A 16,156-nucleotide genomic window follows, 5' to 3' on the forward strand; every position below is an offset into this window, starting at 1 on the left:
ATTAAACAGTCTGTGCCTTCATTCCTTCCACCAAAAGGCATGGTCATACACATCCCGACACTGTGATCCACCCGCCGCTTCTTTGCCCATTCGCTCAATCTCTCTGCACCCTTCTGTAGCCTCTCTGCTTCCTCAAAACCAATTGTCGATCGGTGACGTCACTGCCGATCTGCGCTGACTGAGGTTTCCCGATGAGGATGTCCATCACCCAGTTACAGAGGGAGGTTCACTGGCCCAGGATCTGAGGGGTTGATAATGCTGCACGCCGAGCTGTTGTCAGTCAACAGCATCCTGACGTTGGTGTTGTATTGTGCAGGTGGTCCATTGTCCAGGGGAAAGCAAATGAGATTGTATCCGCAGTAGACCGATAGTGGAGTTCGTCAAAATATAGCGGCCTTGTCCTTGCTGGAAAAGGGGTTGACTTTCGGTATGGCCAGCCTCTCTAAACATTCAATCACAGTATCTGTGAGTGTCACTGGGCAATTGTTGTTGAGGCAGATCTCCATACTCTTCCCGGGCACTGGTGTGATTGTCCCCTTTTGAAGCAGGTGGGAAATTCCTACTGAAGCATAGGGAGGTTGACGATCGTCTCGGACTCTCCACCCTCCTCTACAGTCCTCCGTCACCTTGACCCTTAAATTCACGCCTCCCTGACTCCGCCAGGCCCTGTGTCACCTACAGCCCTGTATTTCTCTGTCACCCACTGCCTTCTAGATCCTCATTCCCCGAAACGCGCCCCTTCCCCTACTGCACCACGGCTTAGTCATGCCGGCTCAAACGCCTCTCTGTCTGTTTTCACAGGGAACTGCAGGTATAATGGCGGAGTGTTAACGTCTGGTGTTATCATGCTCCCCGTCCACCAGGTATCGATCTCTCGGATTTGAGCCTCTCTACCTCTCCGTGAGGGCAGGCCGGACGTATGGTTCCTCATCACTCCCGACCAGTGACTGAAAACTCAACATTCCTTCACTGCCCTCCCCTCTCCTCCTCTACCCTCCCTGTCCCTCTGCCCTACAGTTGGTGACACACACATATTATCTCTGAGGCAGAGACAGAATTCAAGACCACAGGAAGGCTGAAGCGCTGTTGATTGCTGAGAGGGGAGTGCGGGCAGAGAGGAAGCTTCTCTCTGTTTCTGATCCAACAGTGCGTAATGGGACGGTGTGTAGGGAGACTCACTCTGTGTGTGATCCCGGGAGTGTGTGATTGGTCGGTGCGGAGGGATATTCACTCGGTATGTGACCGCGGGAGTGTGTTTTAGGGCGGTGGGGTGGGAACTTCACTCTGTGTCTGACCCCGGGTATGTTTGATGGGATGGTGTGTAGGGAGATTCACTCTGTGTCTGACCTCGGGAGTATGTGATGTGACGGTGTATAGGGAGATTCACTCTGTGTCTGACCCCCGGAATGTGTGTATGGGCATTGATGAGGTTCTCCGTGTCACTCTTTCTGTCTCCCTCTCACTCTCTCTGCGCCGGTCCGGACAATCCCCACCTGCTCCCTCTCTACAAGTCCATCATTTCCAAAGATACGTTCTCCTTTCCCCGCGCACCTGTCTTACAATGGAGAGTGTGACCGATCCCGATTGCGGTGAGAAAAATGGTGACGAGGACGTACTTGTACAGCGGGGGGCGCCTTTCCAGAAAACGGAACAGTGGACCGCTTTGTTATCGGATATCCGACAGTTGCGTGTTCAGTGCGGGCGAAACAAATTTGGGAAGACAGAAAGTATGAGAGCGAGGATGCTGGAGAAAGGGAGAATGGAGAGTGAAAGAGAGGGCTGAGTGAAGAGCACAGTGAGAAAGATAGGGATGGGGAGAGAGTGGGTAGAGTGCGGGAGCAATCTGGACAGAAGAGCAAAATTGAAGCAGATTTGGGATATTCATGGAGGATAAAGAGGGGGTTAGTGACGGGGATGCAGAGACAGAATCGCATAATATGTTTAGACCGAGAGAAAGTGTCTCCGATTGAGAGGGAAGGCAGGGAACTTGAGAAAGAGAGTGGGAGAGGGAGGAGGGGGGTGAAAGGAAGGAGGTTGGGGGGAGGAAGAGTGTGGGAAAGAGACAGGGAGTGGGGAAAGGCACGGGCAGTGTTAAGAACGGGGTAGCGGCGTATAAGAGAGTCGGGAGAGAGTAAGGAATGTGGGGAGCGAGATGACGAAGGGTGTAACATGGAGGGGTAAGAGTAAGTTAGAGACGGTTGTAGAGGGAGGGTGTGTGACAGATGCAGATGTAACTGTGGGGGAGAGAGAGGTTGAAAAGGATAGAGAATCCTTCCATTCCTTTAGTCTCTCCTCATTCGACTACTCTCTCCCTCATCGTCCACATTCCTTCTCCCTCATCCCTCCCTATCCTGCTCTCCTCTTTCTTCTCTGTACCTCCCTCTCTTCTTTCTATTCTACTCACCGCTCCTATCATTCTGTCTTTCTCTCTTTTCTTCACTTTAAACGCGCCGACATTTCTCCCTCTCTCTGCCAATCTCCTCCCCCTCAATTTATCTACACATCTTCCTCATCACCTCCCGTTTTCGCCATCTCCGTCACTCTTACATTCCTTTCACTCCAACCTCTCACCCATCACCTCTCTACTCCACTATTCACAGTCCACTATCCATACTTCTCTCTCAGCCCACACTCTATATCCCCCTCTCTCACTCCTCCTCACTATCACTACTCTTCCTTGCTCCACTCTTATCTCTGTGGGTCACCCTCTCGCAGACTCTCAATCCCTCTACACGGCACCTTCCCCAGCCCCTCCTCTCGGTTCCTCTTTATCAGCTGCTGATCTCGTGTTTGTTGGTGTCGGTCTGACTCACTTGTCAAAACAGGCTTCCTCTGACAACGGTTACTTCTCCTTTCTGAGCTCAGAGACGCAGAGGATCCTCGACGGGATGGACGACAACGAGACCTACATGAATAAGAAACCCACAAAAACTGACATACAGGCTCCTTCCCGAGGTGAGAGGGGCAGAAAGACGGGAGGGAGGGAGGGGGATTCAATATGAGTCAGACTCCGAGAGCGTGTGGTGGACAGTCTGCATGGAAACTAGCTCTGCGTTTGACCCCGGGGGTATGTAATCGCACAGCAGGGAGGGAGCTTCATTCTGTGTCTTAGCCCAGGCCTGTGAGACGCTGTGGTGGGAGATTAACTCTGTGTTGGATCCCGGCAGTTTGTGATGGGACGGTGTGGAAGGAGATTCTCTCTGTGTCTGACCCCGGGAGTGAATAAACGGACGGTGTGGAAGGAGATTCACTCTGTTTGACCACGGGATTGTGTAATGGGACGGTGTGGAGGGAGATTCACTCTGTGTCTGACCCCGGGAGTGTGTGATGGGACGGTGTGGAGGGAGATTCAGTCTGTGTCTGACCCCGGGAGTGTGTGATGGGACGGTATGGAGGGAGATTCTCTCTGTGTCTGACCCCGGGAGTGAATAAACGGACGGTGTGGAAGGAGATTCACTCTGTTTGACCACGGGATTGTGTAATGGGACGGTGTGGAGGGAGATTCAGTCTGTGTCTGACCCCGGGAGTGTGTGATGGGACGGTGTGGAGGGAGATTCAGTCTGTGTCTGACCCCGGGAGTGTGTGATGGGACGGTATGGAGGGAGATTCACTCTGTGTCTGACCCCGGGAGTGTGGGTTGGGAAGGTGTGGAGGGAGATTTACTCTGTGTTTGACCACGGGAGTGTGTAATGGGACGGTGTGGAGGGAGATTCAGTCTGTGTCTGACCCCGGGAGTGTGTGATGGAACGGTGTGGCGGGAGATTCAGTCTGTGTCTGTCCCCGGGAGTGTGTGATGGGACGGTGTGGAGGGAGATTCACTCTGTGTCTGACCCCGGGAGTGTGTGATGGGAGGGTGTGGAGGGAGATTCACTCTGTGTCTGACCCTGGGAGTGTGTGATGGGACGGTGTGGAGGGAGATTCACTCTGTGTCTGACCCCGGGAGTGAATAAACGGACGGTGTGGAAGGAGATTCACTCTGTTTGACCACGGGATTGTGTAATGGGACGGTGTGGAGGGAGATTCACTCTGTGTCTGACCCCGGGAGTGTGGGATGGAAGGTGTGGAGGGAGATTCACTCTGTGTCTGACCCCGGGAGTGTGTGATGGGACGATGTGGAGGGAGATTCACTCTGTGTCTGACCCCGGGAGTGTGTGATGGGACGGTGTGGAGGGAGATTCACTCTGTGTCTGACCCCGGGAGTGTGTGATGGGACGGTGTGGAGGGAGATTCACTCTGTGTCTGACCCCGGGAGTGTGGGTTGGGAAGGTGTGGAGGGAGATTCACTCTGTGTCTGACCCCGGGAGTGTGTGATGGGACGATGTGGAGGGAGATTCACTCTGTGTCTCACCCCGGGAGAGTGTGATGGGACGGTGTGGAGGGAGATTCACTCTGTGTCTGACCCCGGGAGTGTGTGATGGGAGGGTGTGGAGGGAGATTCACTCTGTGTCTGACCCTGGGAGTGTGTGATGGGACGGTGTGGAGGGAGATTCACTCTGTGTCTGACCCCGGGAGTGAATAAACGGACGGTGTGGAAGGAGATTCACTCTGTTTGACCACGGGATTGTGTAATGGGACGGTGTGGAGGGAGATTCACTCTGTGTCTGACCCCGGGAGTGTGGGATGGAAGGTGTGGAGGGAGATTCACTCTGTGTCTGACCCCGGGAGTGTGTGATGGGACGATGTGGAGGGAGATTCACTCTGTGTCTGACCCCGGGAGTGTGTGATGGGACGGTGTGGAGGGAGATTCACTCTGTGTCTGACCCCGGGAGTGTGTGATGGGACGATGTGGAGGGAGATTCACTCTGTGTCTCACCCCGGGAGAGTGTGATGGGACGGTGTGGAGCGTGGGTCACTCTGTGTTTGATTTCGTGTGTTTGTGCTGGGTCGATGATGAGGTTCCCTCAGCCCATTTCCGAACCTCCCTGTATCGCTCCCAGCTGAACCTGATGTCCAGTACGTGGAGCCCCAGGTCCGTAGAGGTGAAAGTCAGTTTAATCTTTTTTTGCCTTGACTGTGGTCATGTAATGTGTCCATTCCTGTCGTGAAACCTCAGGGCAAACTGACAGCTGACCCGAATGATTCGCTGTTTGACTGTGTCGGAGGGAGCGCACAGGAGAGGCGACGAGGAGAAAGCAACGTCACGGGGTGGGGGCGTGACCATGGCACACTTTGGGAAGGGAGGCGTGGAGCGACCGGCATAGGAGGGCGGTATAGAAGCAGCATCGTGGAACGGAGTGGGGAGAGAGCGGTGTGGGAGGACGGAATGTCATGGGTGGGGCATTGTTGTGGGAGTGTCGTGGTCGGGGCGGTCGGTTGGAAGGGTGACTGAGGGGGGAGCGCTGACAGGGCGAAAGGAGGGAGGTGGGATGGCAGCTGAATAAGGCAGCTGTAGGGTTGTGTTTAGAGAGGGCAGGAAGAGATGCGGTGATGAGGGCGCGCTATAAAGTTTATTTTAATGCCCTCTTTCCCCTTCGCTGTCCTCTCCCTTCTCTCACTCTGCACAAGCCTTATCCCTTCCCCCTTCTCTCTCCCTTTCCCTCACGCTCATTCTTCTGTTTCCCCTCCCTACTCACCACAATCCCTCTTTTCCCATCTCATCCACTCTCCCTTCTCTTGTCCTCACTCTGCTTCCTTTTCCCTCTTGACACCTTCATTCTGCTCGCTCTCTAACTATCTCCCAGCATCTCTCTACTCCTTCTTCCCCATTAACTCTTCCCCTCTCTTTGCTCACTTTCTTAATCCTCTTCCCTGTCAACGTCTCCCTGTCTCCCACTCTCTCTCCCTTCTGTACTCTTTCCCTCACTCGCTCACTCCGTTTATCTCTTCCACCCTCTCTCTCCCACCTTTCACCCCTTTGTCTCACCTCTCAATCCTACTCTCCGCGCTCACTATCTCACTACCTTCACCTCACTTTATCCCCTATTTTTTACATATAACCATATAACAATTTTAGCACGGAAACTGGCCATCTCGACCCTTCTAGACCATGCCGAACGCTTACTGTCAGCTAGTCCCACTGATCTGCACTTAGCTCATAACGCTCCCCTCCTGCTACCTTAAACATTTGCCCCCTATCTCTCAACTCATGTCCTCTTGTTTGAATCTCCCTACTCTCAATGGAAAAAGCCTATCCACATCAGCTCTATCTGTACCCACCATAACGCTAATTACCTCTATCAAGTCCCCACTTCAACCTTCTACGCTGCAAGGTATAAAGACCTAACTTGTTCACTTGTAACTTAGGTGCTGAAACCCAGGTAACATTCTAACATTCCCTGTCTCTCCTTGTTCTGTGTCCCCCATTCTCTTCCATTTTCCCGCCCATCGCCCCTTTTCGATCACCCCTTTCTCAACCACTCCATCCATTCATTTCACCCTCTCTGTTTTTGCAATCCCTGTCTCGCTTCCCCCTCTTGCCTCCCTCCCGACAGCCCTCACTCCTCCTCTCTCGATATCTCATCCCTTCCCTCTGCACCTCACTGTCCCCGATTTTCTATCGCTCTCACTCTTCCTTGTCTATCTCTCTCTCGCAGACTATCTGAACTCCACCTACACCGAGCTGAACATTCGGAAAGTCGAACGCTTCCCCAATACACAAACAGGTCAGTGATGCAACAAAGACGTCATTCTGGAGGGCTCACATGTCATACTCCCAAATGCTCAAGTGTGTAATGCAGTCGTCTCCAATTCCCTGGCAGCTCGTTCCGCAGACTGACCACCATCAGGGTAACAAAGGCTTGTCAATCGGCTCACCAGTTAAATCTGTTTCCCCTCTGTCCTTATACCTGTGCGCTCTGGTCCTCCATAGTCCAGGTTAAGGGGAACTAATAGCGCCCATTCACTCTGTCTGTGCTCCTCGTGGCTTTATATACCGCTGAAAGGTCATCCCTGCGCTACAAGGAAAAACTTCGCAATCAACCCAACCTCAGTCCCTGGAGTCCCGGCAACGTACTCGTAAATCTCCCCGTGCACTCATTTCCAGTTTGATGGCGTCTTTTCCAGAAAGGATCCGCAAAGCAAATAGCATTATGAAGAACCCCATGCACCCCTCATGCAATCTCTTCTCCCTCCTGCCGTCAGGGAAAAGGCCCCGAAGCATTTCCGGCTCTCAAGAATGGATTATGTAGCAGTTTATTCCCCCAATCTATCAGGCTCCTCAATACCCGAAGCCTGGATTAACACCTTACTGCCCTGTTGTCCTGTTTATTACTTATTGTGAAGCCTGCAATGTTTTTGTGCACTGTATGCAGTCCTGCGTAGGTCTGTAGTCTAGTGTAGCTTTCCCTGTGTTGTTTTTTTTAAGCAGTTCAGTCCAGTTTTTGTATTGTGTCATGTAACACCACGATCCTGAAAAACGTTCTCTCATTTTTACTATGCACTGTGCCAGCAGTTATGGTCGAAATGGCAATATAAATGACTTGACCTGACTTGACATGAGAGGACACCGTACTCCACGTGTGACCTCACCGACGTACTGTACAACTGCAACATGTTCACCTGATTCCTGTACTCAGTGACATTCTGATGAAGGTCTGCGTTCATTCGCATTCAACACCCTGTCTATCTGTGACTTCACATTCTGGGAACCGTGTTCCTGGACCGCGGGTCCTTCTGTTCTCCAATACACCTCAATGTTCCTCCGGAAAGCTGTGAATGTCCAACTCTGGGCTATCTGACAGACATACGATAGCGCACACTTATCCGATTTAAATTGCATTTGCTTCTGCTACTGATGGGTCTGCTCGTGACTGCTCAGAAATGCAACATTAAACGTTTGCTTCTGGCACTGAGACAATCCCTCTCTCTACTGCTCTGTCTCCACGACTTTCTCTACTCACTTCCTAACCTCCCTCATATTTTCTCCCTGTCTCTCACCCCCCTCCCATTCTCTACCTGTCCCTTGCCCTTTTATTTGTCCCTCTCTCACATTCTCTTCCATTCGCTCCCAGATGGACTGGACCCCACCTACTCTCAGCTGAACCTTCTTCACAATGATCTTCTCATCGCGAAGGAAGAAGATCCTCCTATTGCTTCGAGACCAGGAAAAATGCCAATGACTGCTCAGGCAGGTCAGAGTTCACTTTTGGAAGGGGTCACGTGATATAAGCACAAGTGTACAAGTGCTAATGTATCTGCATCGACCTTTTCCCTGGAAGTTCCTTCCAAAGACGGAGCACCGTCCGGTTAAAAAAAAATTGTCACTCAGGTCCGCTGTTAAATCTCTTTCTGCTGTCACTTCAGAGTTGTGCACACTGATCCTCGATTCTCCAATTCTATAGAAAATGACTCTGCGCGTTCACCTTGTTTGTGCCCCACGTGGTTTTATAAACCTCTGTAAGGTCACCCATGAACTCCAAGGTATAAAATCCTAACCTGCCTGAATTATCTGAATAACTCAGTCCCTCGAGTATGCCCGTAAAGCTCCCTGTGCAATATTTGCTGCCCAGTGGCATTTCACCTGCAGCAGGTGGACAAAAACTGAACGCTATACTCCAAGGTCGGCGTACCCTACATCCTGTACAACTGCAAAGTGACCTCTCGACTCTTGTACTGATTCATAAAGATGCAATCTTTTCTGCCCTGTCTATCCTTGACCTCAATTTCTGGGAACCGTTTTCCCGTAGACCTGGGTCCGTCTAGTTTATAACACTTCCCAGGGCTCCTACTGTGACTGTCACACCCTGGCTTGTCTTCCTGAAATTCGACAGCTGCAGCTACCCGAAATAAATTGAATTTGCTTCTGCTCGGCCTTATTTCCCTACTAATCGAGATCCCACTGGAAGCGGAAACTTTCTTCACTGTTTCTCATATCAATAACATAGAATAGTACAGCACATTACAGGCCCCTCGGTCCTCAATGTTGCGCCGAACCTCAAACCCTGCCTCCCATATATCTCTCCCCGCGACCTTAAATTCCTCCATATACCTGTCTAGCAGTCTCTTAAGCATCACTAGTGATTCTGCCTCCACCACTGACTCGGGCAGTGCGTTCCACGCAACAACCACTCTCTGAGTCAAAAAACTTCTTCTAATAACCCCCTTGAGCTTCACTCCCCTTAACCCTTTAACCCCCTGGGTCGCCTCAGGCTCGCTCAGCTCTTTCTTCTCCAGGGGGAGCAGCATTCGGCCCCGCCAATCTGGGTAATCAGCTGGTGTGGATGCTGTGTGATGTCCCCGACTCGCCCAAAAAGAAAACAAACAGTACACAATATGCGATTAAATGAGTACAATTTATAAAGGTTACTATAACTAAGTGATTAATAACGATACGGTACTTCTGAAGGAAAAGAAAATAAAGAAAAGGTGTCAAACTTAACAAAGTATAAACCACTTCGTGCACAACCGTTGGAGCTCAATTACTGAAGACTTCTGGCCACCATTCGATCCCCTCCGAACTCCTCGACTCGCAGTTCAGGACCACCCGAAGTGGTCAACCAAGCACATCTATCTTCGTCTTGGTGTCTGTTCCTCGTCCAGTTTACAGCATCGCGTCCTATCTCTCTCACCCCCTCGCGCCAATCACCCCAACAATAGCTTATAGACTCAGAAGAAAGAACAACATTAATCCCAATTGGTTTACAAAGGAATACAATTCTACTTATCAGTAAATTTTAACCCAAACAAGCTTCCTGCACTCTCTCGCAACAATGCAGCATTCCTACTTTTAACAAACAAAGCCATTTTGATGAACATACTCAGTAACAATGATAATGAAGAAACCCCCTTTACACCTTAAAGCCATGTCCTCTTGTACTGAGCAGTGATGCCCTGGGGACGAGACAATGGCTATCCACTCTATCGCTCTTAATATCTTGTACTCCCCTATCATATCTCTCTCATCCTCCTTCTCTCCAAAGAGTAAAGCCCTAACTCCCCTGATCTCTTATTGTAATCCATAGTACCCACACAAGGCAGCACCCTGGTAAGTCTCCTCTGTACCCTTCCCAATGCTTCCACATCCTTCCTATACTGAGACAACCAGAAATGGACACAGTGCTCCAAGTGTGGCCTGTCCAGAGTTTTATCGACCTGCATCAATACATCGCGTCTTTTAAACTCTATCCCTTTACTTTTGAAAGCTAACATCCAATAAGCTTTCTTAACTACCCTATCTACATGTGAGGCAACTTTCAGGGATCAGATGACATGCACCACCAGATCCCTCTCCTCCTCCACACCACCACGTATCCGGCCATTAACCTTGTACTCTGCCTTGGAGTTTGAACTTCCAAAGTGTACCACCTCACACTTCTCCGGGTTGAAATCCATCTTCCACTTCTCAGCCCACTTCTGCATCCTATCAATGTATCTCTGCAATCTTCGACAATCCTCTACACTATCAACCACACCACCAATCTTTGTGCCCATTGAAAACTTGCCAAACCACTCTTCTACCACCACATACAGGTCGTTAATAAAAATCACGAAAATTAGAGGTCCCAGAACAGATCCTTGTGGAACACCACTAGTCGAACCCTCCAATCTGAATGTACTCCCTCCACCACGACTCTCTGCCTTCTACAGGCAAGCGGATTCTGAATCTACATGGCCAACATTCCCTTCATCCCATGCCTTCTGACTTTCTGAATAAGCCTATCGTGCGGAACCTTCTCAAATGCCTTACTGAAATCCATGTCGGTCACATCCACTGCACTATCCCCATCTATATGCCTGGTCACCTCCTCAAAGTACTACATCAGGCTAGTTAGAGATGATCTGCCCTCACAAAGCCATACCGTCTGTCCCTGATCAGACCATAAATCTCTAAATGCCCATAGATCTTATCTCTAAGAATCTTTTCCAACAGCTTTCCCACCACAGACGTAAGACTCACTTGTCTATAATTACCCGGGCTATCCCTACTACCTTTTCTGTACAAGGGGACAACATTCGCCTCCCTCCAAAATCTCCAGTACCATTCCTTCGGATAAAGAGGACACAATGAACCTAGCCAGAGTCTCAGCAATCTCTTCCCTCGCCTTGTGGAGCAGCCTGGGGAATATTCCGTCAGGTCCTGAGGACCTATCCGTACTAATGTATTTTAACAACTCCAACACCTCTTCTCCCTTAATAGCAACGTGCTCCAGGACATCAGCCTCACTCATATTGTCCTCTCCGTCATCAAGTTACCTCTCTTTGGTGAATACCGAAAGGAAGTATTCATTGAGGACCTCGTTCACTTCCACAGCCTCCAGCCACCTCTTCCCACTTTTATCTCTAATGGGTCCTACGTTCACTCCTGTCATCCTTTTGTTCTTCACATATTGAAAAATGCCTGGAGTTTTCCTTTACCCTACTCGCCAGGGCCTTCTCATGCCCCCTTCTTGCTCTTCTCAGCCCTTTCTTAAACTGCTATCTTGCTACCCTATATTCATCAATAGACCCATCTCAACCTTGCTTCCTAAGCCTCATGACTAGATTTTCTACCTCACTTGCCACCCATGGTTTCTTCACCCTACCATTCTTTATCTTCCTCACCTGGACATATTTATCCCTAACATCCTGGACGAGATCCTTTAGCAAAGACCACATGTCCATAGTACATTTTCCTGCGAAAACATCATGACAATTCACACCCACAAGTTCTAGCCTTATAGCCTCATTATTTGTCCTTTCCCAATTAAATATTTCCCTGTTCTCTTTGATTCTTTCCTTTTCCATGATAATGCTAAAGGTCAGGGAGCAGTGATCACTGTCCCCCAGATGCTCACCCACTGACAGATCTATGACTTGAACCAGTTTGTTACCTAATACTAGATCTAGTATGGCATTCCTCCTAGTTGGCCTGTCAACACACTGTGACAGGAATCCTTCCTGGACACACTTAACAAACTAAACCCTTGGAACTAATCAATTGCCAATCAATATTAGGGAAATTAAAGTCAACCATGACAATAACCATGTTATTTTTGCACCTTTCCAAAATCTGCCTCCCAATCTGCTCCTCGGTATTTCTGCTGCCACCAGGGTGCCTATAGAATACCCCCAGTAGAGTAACTGCTCCCTTCCTGTTCCTGACATCCACCCATACTGACTCAAAAGAGGATCCTGCTATACTACCCACCCTTTTCTGTAGCAGTAATAGTATCCCTGACCAGTAATACCACGCCTCCTCCACATCCCCCATCCTTTTTAAGGAAATGAAATCCCGGAATATGGAGAATCCATTCCTGCCCTGGTGCCAGCCAGGTCTCCGGAATGGCCACTACATCATAATTCCATGTATGTATCCCAGCTATCAGTTCATCACCTTTGTTCCTGATGCTTCTTGCATTCTTACACACACTATAACCCTTCTACCTTACTAGCCTTACACCCTTTATTCTGCTCCTCGTTCCTCAAAGCATCTCTATATGTTAAATCCGGCTTTACCCCATGCACTTCTTTCACTGCTCTATCGCTCTGGGTTCCATCCCCCTTGCAAATTAGTTTAAACCACCCCGAACCATTCTAGCAATCTGCAAGCTTGTCAACTGCTTATTGTGTAATCTATTGCAAATGGTCTATATAATTGACTAAGATCCTTGGTCCGACTAGCGACATTCTGGCAAACATGTCTAGTGACCAGATTCCAGTCTGAGAAACCAAGTTCAACACTCAAAACTTTGCTACGACCGCCGAGCCAATGTTATATCCTGTCAGCCATCCCTCCGTTGGTGGTACACCAACTTTCATCTGGGACCTTGTTAAATCTGTGAATATTACGTCTACCAAGCTGACTGGAGCAGTCCTCCGCAGTCAAATTAATGAGACCAATCTCCTTTGGTTCCACATCATTCTCAAGAGCAGTCTACTGTCTGAATACTTGTCGTTCGCCCTTTTCAACTCGACGTACGATATACCTACTACCCGTGCTTGTTCTGTCCTCCCTGTCAAATTATCCGACAACTCTCACTAGGTCTCACGCAATCTAATATCTCCATTCCCCCACTATCTTCCACACTCCATATCTTCCCCTCGCCCTCCCTGTCTAACTGCTCCATTGCTTCTCCGTCCCTACCGATGTCCCTTCCTTCCACCTTCCAGTGGGATAAACAATCTGGGGACTTGTCAGCCAGCGTACATTATGTCTGCCAATGCGCACAAATCAGTCAGACAAATTTCGCTGTGCCTCCCAACATTTTACAGAGTAGCCCACCGACTAGAAATGTTAAATCCGTTATAGAGTTCCCTATTCATCAAGTCTGCTTCCCTGTTCTCATGAACCGCCCTGGTTCCTCACTAAAAATATAAAAACAGTTTCACTCGTGACCGAAAGAAAATGCTGAGCGTTGTGGAAAGAGCTGAGCCTTTCTCGGAAACCAGCTTCCCTTCCATGAACTCTTTCCACAGATGCCGACGCCTCGATGAAGCAGCCAGCAGCATTACAGAATCACCTCCAGTCACGCCGGTCATTCTGTCTTCTGCACCTTACTGTCGGTAGGAAGATGCGAAGGCCTGTCTCATTGGGCTCAAGGACAGCTTCCACCCCAGAGTTATCAGACTATTGAACCGTCCTCTACCATGCAAAGTGTACTCTTGACCTCGCAATCTGCTTCCCTTTTGCCGTTTCAGCTTATTATCTGCCTGCACCGCACGTTCTCTGTAACTGTGACGCTTTATTCTGCATTCTGTGATTGATTTACGTTGCTCCACAACATGAAGTGATCGGTATCTCTGGATGTAACTGGCACCTCTCCTCTCTGTGATGTGTGGCAATGACCCGGATGACATTTTAGATGAGTGGTTTGGTACGTTTGCAGATGATACGGTGGTGTTGTGGATCGTGTTGAGGACCAGAAGAGAATCTGTATAACCGTATAACCATGCAGCAATTACAGCACGGAAACAAGCCATCTCGGCCCTTACAGTCCGCGCAGACCGCTTACTCTCACCTATTGTCACCGACCTGCACTCAGCCCGTGGCGCTCCATTCCTTTCCTGTCCATATGCCTATCCAATTTTACTTCAAATGACAATACCGAACCTGCCTCTACCACTTCAACTGGAAGCTCGTTACACACGATCTGGCACCTGTGAGGCAAGCTCCCATCCGCGTTTCTTTCCAGCGTCCACAGAGTCGCCTGTCTGAACCCCCTCACTATAGAGTCCCCTATTACTGCTGTCGTCCTCTTCCCTTCCCTACCCTTCTGAACCACAGGGCCAGACGCTATGCCAGAGAAGCGGCCATAGTTGTATCCCATAGGAATACCGTCACCCAACACTCCCTCCCTAACAGTACTCAAACAGGAGTACTTATTCTTAAGAGGGACAGCCACTGGGGTACTCTCTAGTGTGTGACTCCTGCTCTTCCCTCTCCTGACTGTTGCCCATTTATCTGGCTCTCAAGCCCTGGTGTGTCTACTTGCCTATAGCTCCTCTCTATTACCTCCGCACATTCCATGACCATTAGAAGGTCATCGAGCTTCATCTCCAGTTCCTTACCCGGTCCCCAAGGAGCTGCAGCCAAAGCCCGACCGCTCTGTGTCAGATGACTCCATTGAAAACCGCTCCTTTATGACCGCTCCGCTAGGCAGTGTCTCCCTTTTATGCCTGAACCTTCCTTGCTGTCCAACTCACAACTGGTGCTCCGGTTAGAGCCACAGACAGACCACGTACAATGGACTAACACTCTCAGAGCTCCCTTTGGAAATAACTGCCGCCGATAGACAACGTATATTCTCTGCCGGCCTCTCCTCCTTCTATTTCTCTCTCTCAATCTCTCAGACGGTCTGAACTCCATCTACTCAGTGGTGAAACGACCGGAAGACGAACTTCACATCGATGATTATGACGTTCCTCCCATTGCCTCCGGACCCGCCGAAATGTCACAGACAGGTCAGAGTTTACAATAATGACATCACTGCGAAGGGGTCACGTGCTTTATGCACACCTGTTCAAGTTATAATGCATCTGCTTCAACCATTTCTTCTGGCAGCCCGACCCGTAGACGGACCACTGTCTGAGTAAAAAAAAAACGTGGTTACTCTTCTCCCCAGTTGCATCATCTACTGCTATCACCTTATCCATGAGCGCTTTGGTCCTCGATTCTCAATGCATAGAGAAAAAAATGACTCTGTGCATTCACCTAGTCTATTCCCCATGTGGTTTTATACAACTCTGTAAGGTCACCTCTGCGCTCCCAGGTATATAGGCTCAATCTGCCTGACTTATTTCCATAACTCTTTCTTTTTACTATATTTTTATTCAGAAGGAAAAAAAAGAAAAAAACATTTACAGAGTGCAACACAGATTCATCTCAACATAAGTTGTGTACATTCATATACTGTAATAAAATTTATCAAAATGTTATAGCATAACACATAAAGGTATGCCACTCTGTAATCAAAAATGTAAAGATATGTCACACATCATCAAATAATTTTTTATATAAAAAATTCGACTCCCTACTAACTACCAAAGAAAAAAACTAATGGATGATAATAGATAATTAGATTAAAAAAAACATATTCGCTTAAGAAGGGAAGATAGAAATATACATAAAAGTCTGTGCACTGTTAAACTTTGTAAGTTGGAAAAGTAATTTAGGCAAGCTCCCCAGATCTCATAAAAAGATTGTTTCGAATTTAAGTCTGAGCAGCGGATCTTCTCTAAATTTAAATAAGGCATAATATCACGTAGCCATTGAAGATGTGTAGGAGGGGTAGACTCCTTCCATTTAAGCAAGATTGCTCTCCTTGCTAAAAGAGAGGTAAAAACTAAAACCTGTAGGTTCGGAGTATTTAAAGACATATCTTCTTTTGCAATAATACCAAACAAGGCAGTAAAGGGATTTGGGTCAAATTGGACCCTAAAAATTTGTGAGAAGGTATAGAATACTGCCCGCTAAAACTTTTCAATTTTAGGGCAAAAGCAAAACATATGAATTAAAGAGGCATCAGCAGAGTTTCATTCATCATAAAGTGGAGAAACCTTTGGATAAAAACTGGACAGCTTCTATTTTGAAATGTAAGTTCTATGATCCACTTAAAATTGTAGAAAGAAAATGACGGGCACAGAAAGATGATTTATTAACCCGTTTAGAATTTTAATCCATCTTTCATCAGAAATCTGACAATTTAGGTCATCCTCCCAAGCTTTTTTTTATTTCTCTCTATTGTCTCGTTTCTTGGATAATAGTCTTCTTTTTCAGCAAATAAAGCAACAGATAACATAA

General features: G+C 48.5%; 1 protein-coding gene across 4 annotated transcripts in view; it reads left to right on the forward strand.

Moving 5' to 3' along the window:
• Nucleotides 1-2,755: 2,755 nt before the first annotated feature.
• LOC132387007 (oxidized low-density lipoprotein receptor 1-like) overlaps nucleotides 2,756-16,156 on the forward strand; it is a 30,567-nt gene continuing 17,166 nt past the window's right edge. For 2 of the 4 annotated variants that reach the window (XM_059959363.1, XM_059959365.1), the window contains exons 1-3: nucleotides 2,756-2,955; nucleotides 6,534-6,602; nucleotides 14,707-14,817. In XM_059959363.1, the coding sequence (XP_059815346.1) occupies nucleotides 2,889-2,955; nucleotides 6,534-6,602; nucleotides 14,707-14,817 (247 nt within the window). In that variant the 5' untranslated portion in view covers nucleotides 2,756-2,888. Of the gene's footprint in view, nucleotides 2,956-6,533; nucleotides 6,603-7,949; nucleotides 8,070-14,706; nucleotides 14,818-16,156 lie in introns of all 4 variants that reach the window. The other 2 variants (XM_059959362.1, XM_059959364.1) reach the window with 2 other exon arrangements.

This window comes from Hypanus sabinus, unplaced genomic scaffold (genome assembly GCF_030144855.1).
Source record: "Hypanus sabinus isolate sHypSab1 unplaced genomic scaffold, sHypSab1.hap1 scaffold_1476, whole genome shotgun sequence".
Lineage (NCBI taxonomy): Eukaryota > Metazoa > Chordata > Chondrichthyes > Myliobatiformes > Dasyatidae > Hypanus > Hypanus sabinus.